Source organism: Apiospora kogelbergensis, assembly GCF_038363985.1.
Source record: "Apiospora kogelbergensis strain CBS 113332 chromosome Unknown utg000006l_segment0_segment0, whole genome shotgun sequence".
NCBI lineage: Eukaryota > Fungi > Ascomycota > Sordariomycetes > Amphisphaeriales > Apiosporaceae > Apiospora > Apiospora kogelbergensis.
The window spans coordinates 998,225-1,006,435 of NW_027117423.1; the positions used below are offsets into that span (position 1 = coordinate 998,225).

The window sequence follows — 8,211 nt, forward strand, 5'->3', positions numbered from 1 at the left end:
CTAGCGATGGAATGTGTTCGCTGTCAAAGGGGGAGAATCGCGACAGTTGGTAGGTTGAGACACTTGTATTCATGCTCAATCATGCATGGGGGAATGATGGACTTATTGCGGCCTAGACCTGGCGGCGAGGGGCAGTCCGTCCGTCACCTTGTGCGCCGTGACGACAGCTTGCAGCCACAATGCCAAGGTGCCTAGCTAATTATATACAACAAGCGCAGTACCTACTCGCCACACTCCTGATGTATTCTAGACTTCTTGGACCTCTCTAATCTGGGACTTTCTGTCTAAGGATCGTTCGTGTACATACTCACCCAAACTTGGCATTTAGTAATTAGTGCATACCCCGAACAGGTGGTCGTAGTGTCTCAATCTGCCCTCTTCTCACGGTCAAATGTCAAAATCGGTCCGGGGTGCAGCAGATTAAACCCGGAATGGAGGTTATCTCGGGTCGGTTCAATAATCCATCATAAGCGCCTTCAGGTTGGTGGACGCGACACTGCCAACCTACCAACCTCATCTACACTACCATGATTCGGGCCTGACAGCTCCGAAATTACATAATTACATTTCAACTTCCCCGGCCCATCCACTGAAATGGCCGACTTCGATCTGGGCGCCAGCTTCATACCGGCCTTGCATAAGCCTTCAGCCCTATTACCCATCGCCAAACACCGCGATAGTCTACTGTACTTGATCGAGACAAACCCGGTCACCATCGTTGTTGGACAGACCGGCTCAGGAAAAACGACTCAGATACCTCAATTCCTGGAACAAGCTGGTTGGTGCGAGGATGGCAAGGTGATTGCTATTACGCAGCCCAGGCGCGTGGCTGCCACGACAGTAGCCATCCGAGTCGCCGAAGAATATGGCTGCGAGCTAGGGAAGGAGGTCGGCTATTCGATCAGGTTCGAAGACGTGAGCTCTGCGACCACGCGCATTAGGTTTCTCACCGACGGCCTTCTGATTCGCGAGGCCCTCGTAGATCCACTGCTATCACGTTATTCGGTGATAATGGTCGACGAAGCGCACGAGAGGTCCATCAGCACAGACATACTCCTGGGTCTCCTGAAGAAAATCATGAAACGCAGGCCCGAGTTGCGTGTTGTTATTAGCAGTGCCACTCTCCAGGCGGAAGAGTTTTTGCGTTTCTTTGACACGCACGACTCGGGAGGGACGCCTTCGGTAGGAAATGAGGCCAAGCCGGCAGGGGCTATCATTAGCCTCGAAGGGCGAACATACCCTATCGACGTGCTGTATTTGGAATCGCCAGCTGAAGACTACGTGGAAAAGGCAGTAGATACGGTTATGAGCATACACGGCGAAGAAGCTGAAGGCGACATACTGGTATTCATGACAGGCCGCGAGGAAATCGATAACGCTGTTCAAATGATTTCAGAGCGTGCCGCAGACCTCCGCCCCGGTAGTCAGTCCATACTGGCGCTGCCACTGTACGCTGGACTATCCACCGAACAGCAAATGTATGTGTTCGAAGAAGCTCCGAAGGACACCAGGAAAATCATTGTCTCGACAAATATTGCTGAGGCTTCTGTTACTATCGATGGTATCGTTTACGTGATAGATCCTGGGTTTGTCAAGCTGAAGGCCTTTGACCCAACTACGGGCATTGAAAGCTTGACCGCAACCCCAGTCTCGAAGGCCGCGGCTTCGCAGCGCGCTGGGAGAGCCGGACGAACCAAGCCAGGGAAATGCTTTCGGCTTTACACGGAAGACGACTACCGCGCCCTCCCTGACATGAATGTGCCCGAGATACAGAGAACGAACCTGGCACCGTTTATTCTGCAGCTGAAGGCTCTTGGCATCGACAATGTTGTTCGTTTCAACTACCTCACCCCTCCCCCAGCCGAGCTGCTGAGCAAAGCCACCGAGCTGCTGTACTCACTAGGTGCATTGGATGAATATGCCAAATTGACAAAACCGCTGGGCATGAGGATGGCAGAACTGGCCGTTGAACCAATGATGGCAAAGACGTTGCTGACTGCGAGCTCATTCGGATGTCTCAGTGAGATACTTACAATTGCAGCCATGACCAGCCTTGGAGGCTCTGTATGGGTTCAAAGGGATGGTGAGAAAAAGCAGCTGGAGTCAACTCGACGCAGATTCGCCGCAGAGGAAGGCGACCACCTCACGTTACTAAACGTATACCACACTTTTGTGGGCAAGGGCAAGAAGGAGTCCAGGTTCTGTCACGAGAACAGCCTCAATTTCAAAGCGCTGACTCGGGCGGTGAGTATTCGAGCGCAGCTGAAGCGATATCTTGAGCGTTTTGGTATCCAAGTGGACGAGAGTTTGAAGTTGTCCTCGCCTGCCACCAGCGACCAAATCCGCAGATGCCTGACCACCGGCTACTTTGCTCACGCAGCTAGAATGCAGCCCGATGGCAGTTTCCAAAATGTTGCTGGCTGCACTACACTCCATGCACACCCAAGTTCATTGATGTTCAATCGGAAGGCTGATTGGGTTATCTTCCACGAGGTGATGGAGACTGGAAACAAGACATATATACGTGACATCACGAAGATCGAGAAAGGGTGGCTCTTAGAATACTCGGCCGGATTTTATCATCTTAGGCAATGAATAATACTGGCTGGCTTGCTGAGCAACACCCCCCGCGGTTCCCTCCGATGTACTGACCGACAAGCCCGGACTTTGACTTAGGAGGCATCTCGGGGTCGCGCAGTTATGTAATCGGCTAGTGCACGGAGAACTCCTGAGAATTCCGGCGATGTACTCAAAGTCTTGCATGGATGGCCCATATATCAGCAGCTTTTGGGTTGGAGAGGTCTCCAACATTCTTTCTAACAACGCGGTCTATCCAAATCTGAGCTGTCAAATAAATAGTATGGCTATCAATTGTCTTGGTACCCGGGATTTCAGTGGTTAGAAAGAAAACGCCGTGATGGGCATCGCGGTGGACGTGGCTTGGTTGGGCTGGGTGGGTGTTGCATCCCTACATAACCAAGAACGGTATTAGTTCGCTTGTACCGTACGCACACACATGGCTACCATTGAGTCGTTAACTCGGCTACGAACTATGGAATATGAGACCCTACACTAACAGCTAATCGAGAACAACCTTGCCGCATAAGCCAGGAGCGGGCTGACTAAAGGAATGAATCGGCCTGCGAGCTAGGCTATCCGGAAAGCCGCAGAGCAATTCCTGCAACTGTATCTGCCACAGTCATAACGGAGATGAACGCATCGAAAATGCTCAATCCCTGATAAGGACAAGCCGTACCCTGAGATCATGATAAGACAGATGACGGCCGGCCACGCAAGTTCAGCCAGCCGTATCTACATTTACATGGAACAAATCTCAATTTACCGATCAATTACCCGACGGCGTGCTGCCCTCCAGAGCTTGTAACAGCTGTTCGCTTAGCAGCCTGTGTAGCCCATTCTCACTTCGCCAACGACGACGGACAGCGCACCCACTGGCCATGACCGAACATCATGCAGCAGCAGCAGCAGCAGCAGCAGCAATGGCCGACCGGACGGATAATTGCCTTACCGTCGCCCTGTCTACTAATCCTGGCCTATCTATCGCTTCCAAGTTTCGCACTAGAAGAGCCATTGATTTATTGAACCATCAACACCCAGGTACTAGGCAAGCAAGCCAGATAGCGTCCAAGCTGGATCGTGGCAGTGCTTCATTTTGACATTTTACCGCAAGTCGCAAGCAGTGGGACCGTTGAACGCCTCTGACCCTTTTTCATTGTGGGCGCGTGTCAATGCCGGTGCGCCCTAGACCCAACGACGCCCCCTGACAGAGGCCGTCTTCATTAAGGGAAATTAGTACAACCTCACACCGGGCATGCTTGGAAGTATCGTCGCAGCCAATTTACTGGGCGCGAATACATCAGATCTCCTTGCTCTCTTCTTTTGCTCTTCCCCTGAGCGGAGACGCGGGCGGCGACCGACTAGTGCTATGGAACATGGCATTGGCTCCTGGTTCTGTTCCTGCATATCCCATCATCCAATCATTCCCTCCTGACAGCCACTGGCAAGACGGGTACTGAAAATAGGTGCACACTCTAATTATCCATGTATCTGCTTGCTTATCTGGGTCTATTCCAGGCTCATGAAAACGCCGTGGCGGCATGGCTTCGGTCACGCGTGCAGCCTGAGATATATGTAGGTAGCCATTGGATCTCTCTCTACATTCCAACCATGTTCCTACCAGCGGTCGCTGCCGCGTGCAGCATGCGTTGTATGGTGCAAGAGTCTCGCAGGACAGGTGACAATAATCTCGCGGGAATTCCAATCCATCCGCTCGAAAACAATACAACCAAGAACAGGGGGCCACGCAGGTTAAACATACCCACTGAGGAGTCTCCGCACCCCTTTGCAGCAAGCCGTTGCAGGGGAGGACTGTTTTGTCGAATGAGAGGTCATTTCCAAGGCCATCGGAAATGAAATGCAGGTACCAGGTACCTGCGCTAGGCCTTGGATCCAGTGGACCGACAGCCCACAAGCCCGACCAGTCTTCCTTCCATGGCTGACCGTCTGTCCGCCTGGCTTTAGGGAGAAGGGAGGATAGCAGGTTAGCAGGCTAGCTTCTAGGTACTGTCCGGCAGCGGCAGCAACCAGGAGGTACAGCCCCCAGTGATGTCCAGTAGCGAAGGCACGGTACCGGGTGTGGTACAGTAATAGAGGACGAGAAGGAAGGACATGTACCCACAACACGAGCATCGAATCTAGCGGAGGTCGTGCTTACAGGTACAGGCCGGCGCCTTCGCTTTTCTCGTTCTCGAGTCTCCCTATCTCAGGATCTCACTCTTCAACCTCACTTCGCACCCTACGTGTACCACCTAATCTTGCGGGTTAACTGACAAAAGGTCTATCGGCCATTTGCCTGCCAGCGGGCGTTCGTCCATTCATTCATTCATTATTCAGAAGCCAACTTCTAGTCATTCTTTTATCCCACCCCCTAAAATATAGTCACTCTTTGACGACACCGCTGCCGCTACTATCACCATACTCGTCGCCCCGGTTCAATAGGTGCTGCATTCCATACAACGCTCGCCCCGCCAGCACTCGTTCCCCCATCGCCACCACGACCCTTACGACAATTCTATGTGTGGATTGATATGAGGAATAGCTGCTCTCGTCGAAACCAGAACTTAATTTCTCGACTTATACCAACAACATCAATTCTTTAATATTTTGCCGACAAGGTTGAAGCGAAGAGACGGTAGACTACGTGGACGGTTCGAAGTGAGAAAGCCGGGTAGAAGGAATCATGGAGGAAAATCATCTGAGCTCCCACATTCATCGCCATGTTCATGGTCATGGAGCGCGCCATGTCCACGGCCTTGGACCACGGGTACCCACCAGACCGGTCGAGCAAGTCGCACCGCTTGCTCAACACGATGCGATGCCAAACCTGACCGACATGATGAACGACATGACATCACGCGTAGCGAAGCGCACGGATTGTGAACCTGGAGACAACTCGCCGGCTTGTGAGAAGCCTGTCGGCGGTGCGCTGACGGTTCCCGTCAGTATCGCTGTTGCGTAAGTCTCATGAGGTTAGGCGTGATACAGCCAACCCTTTTGCTAATGTGATCAATAGTGTTCCCGTTGTCATCGCTCTGTGCGTTCTTCTCTACCTTCATCGAAAGACAACCAGGAGACATAAACTGGAGGATTCCGACGACAAGTACAAATCCCTGGATTTCGGCGCGGATGTCGGGGGCAAGGGCACTAAGCGTAAGAGCACGCTGTTTGGAGGAAACGCAGAGAAGGGCCTCAGCGCTCCCAACCACACCAAGGGACTGTCGATGGACATGAACCTCTCTAGTCCTTACTTGTTGCCCCCAGATATTCAGCAGTCTCGGGAATCTCTCAACTCCTTGGCCAAGAGCATTCACCAGCACGAAGACCCGTACCGCCACATTGCAACCTACACCAACAGCGACGCTGGATCCCTGCGTTCTTTCCCGAGGGGACCGACATCAACGACAGATCGGGGTTCGTTGGTCAAAGAGCGCGACTCATCGTTCAAGCCCAGACCCATTGCCACCAATCTCCCCACTCGCCAGATGTCGCTTCCTACTGCACCTCTTCCTCAGGTCCCTCCCGCTGTCCAAGAACCTCCTCGCCAGCCCTTCGTCGAGTCCGAGATTCCTAAATCCGCACCGCCGGCCAAGAGCGAATTCAACTTCACCGATGATGGTTCCGCCCTGCCTCAAGTCCCCTCTCCCTACGTCGACATGCCGGCAATGCCAGCACTCACCGAACCAGCTCCTGTCGCACGTAAAGATATGAACCCCAATAGAGACTCCTCCGCTCTGCCCTCAAGTGATGTGCAACGCACTGTTGTTCCCGCAGGGTTGGGAATTGTGGACCCTACAGCGCAACCGTCACCGCCTCCTACGGGCGCCCTGCCCGAGACCCCCAGGCCCGGCCGCAAGGAATCTAAGCCTGTTGTGTCGGACGTGCCTTCCGACTACGAAGACTATGCCCACCAGTTCCAGTTCAGCGTTGGTGAAGACGAGCCAGATACTCCGGAAGACAGAGGGCGACAGGCATCTAGACCTAATGATGCCGCGCACGCCCCTGGCCTCAATGTACCCCAGAAGGAGAACAAGCGCCTGTCTATTGGAGTCCGCCCCCTGCCGCCTGATGACTTCCTTTCCTCAGAAGACCCCGAGTTCCGTGCCAACAGAATCCGATCCTTCTACAAGGAGTATTTCGAAGACAGCAAGGAGGAGAGGCCCCCTGTGCCCGCCCTCCCGCAAGCTCAACGGGCACAGTACGTCGAGGATTATGACGCAGGCTACATGGGTGATGCGGCTTTCTATGACCCAGACTCGAACGCATTCGTTATGCCATACGCCGAGCCTGTTACTCGTCGCGCCATGACCCCACCTCCATCAAGCAACAGGCGCCCAATGCCTGGTGGCCCGAACATGCGAGGACCTGGTGGTCCTCACGGCTCGTTTGGACCCGGACCCCGCGGTCCTCCTATGGGTCGCCCGAGGGCTGGATCGACAATCTCTGCCGGCCCCGGCCGATTCGGACCGGCAAGCCCGCGACCTGGTTCTTCTGCCTCAGCTCGCATGAGCCCCCGGGGCCCTAAGAAGCCGCTTCCCCCTCCTAGCGCCCTCAGCACCCTGCCAACGCCTTCCAAGCTCAGAGATGATGCTTTCCTTATCAGCAACCCGATCGATTTTGCCCCTCCTCCTACCTTCAAGGATCAAGCCGCGGGCCGATCTCAAAGCCCGCTTGGCGAGCGCCGACCGTTCGCTCTAGCGGTCCCCATTGCTTCGCCAATCTCGAGTTCTTTCGATGACATGGCAGCCTTGCCCAGCCCGTAAGTACACCATTAGAATGACGTTCAGGTTTCATAAACTAACAGATCCCAGGCACGTCTTGCGCAAATCCAGCACGTTCACTGGCCTCGACTTCGCTCCCCCTAAGCGTTTCAAGGACCCTGAGGCTATGAGCGACGCCGGCAGTGTACGTTCCATGGGCAGTGGTATCTCGTCCGCAGCCAACTCTGCCATCCGCAATGGAGCCGGCCGGGTCAGTCGCCTTCCTGGTGACCAGGTCTTTACCACCGCCGCCATGGAGAACGAGCTCAAGCCCAAATGGGGCATGCGCAACTAAGGGAAGACGATCTGCACTTGATATCCCTCCAAACAAAGGTCCCGTGTGCCCTAGGGCATCTACACGCGCTGCGGCCTAACTGGATATAGCGGGCGAGTTTCTTGCATACCATATAATGTTTTCTGTTTTCGCTCCCATTGCTCGATTTTGCGGGCTTGCAATTTAGGCGATACTCGGGATCTCTTAACGAATTGGCTCTTCCGCGACTGGATACCCCCAACACTGCGTTCATCTTATCATCTCTTGTTGTTGAAGGGGACACCTTCGGAAATGTATGCATGGCGGGCAAAGTTGTCAAAGTCAAAGCAAACTCATACGTTTTATTTTGGCACCACATCAGTATATAAACACTACACATATAGAGCGGAAAATAGGGTGCAATTGATATTTTAAACCATAACACCATCTTCTATTTCTTATCCGTCGAGAGACCTGCGCAAGCTTTTCCGCCTAGGCAGGTGATATTTTACGGTTACTCTTAGACGGTAATTAATGTACATAAAGCTTTAAGTCGGCACGTTTCGAAGCTGGTTGATACAGATTCATTGTTAGTCACTGTGTCCGGCGACGTCCAGCGTA

The 8,211-nt window shown here is 53.5% G+C and overlaps 2 protein-coding genes across 2 annotated transcripts; both read left to right on the top strand.

Moving 5' to 3' along the window:
- Positions 1-594: 594 nt before the first annotated feature.
- Positions 595-2,595, top strand: PG998_009143 (uncharacterized protein; the record flags this gene model as incomplete). The annotated part of the gene is made up of 1 exon (XM_066875959.1): positions 595-2,595. The coding sequence occupies one exon, from the start codon at positions 595-597 to the stop codon at positions 2,593-2,595; it is 2,001 nt and encodes a 666-aa protein (XP_066728115.1).
- Positions 2,596-5,413: 2,818 nt separating this feature from the next.
- Positions 5,414-7,632, top strand: PG998_009144 (uncharacterized protein; the record flags this gene model as incomplete). The annotated part of the gene is made up of 3 exons (XM_066875960.1): positions 5,414-5,535; positions 5,594-7,336; positions 7,389-7,632. 3 exons carry the CDS (start codon positions 5,414-5,416, stop codon positions 7,630-7,632), a joined length of 2,109 nt encoding a protein of 702 aa, XP_066728116.1.
- Between the last annotated feature and the right edge of the window lie 579 nt (positions 7,633-8,211).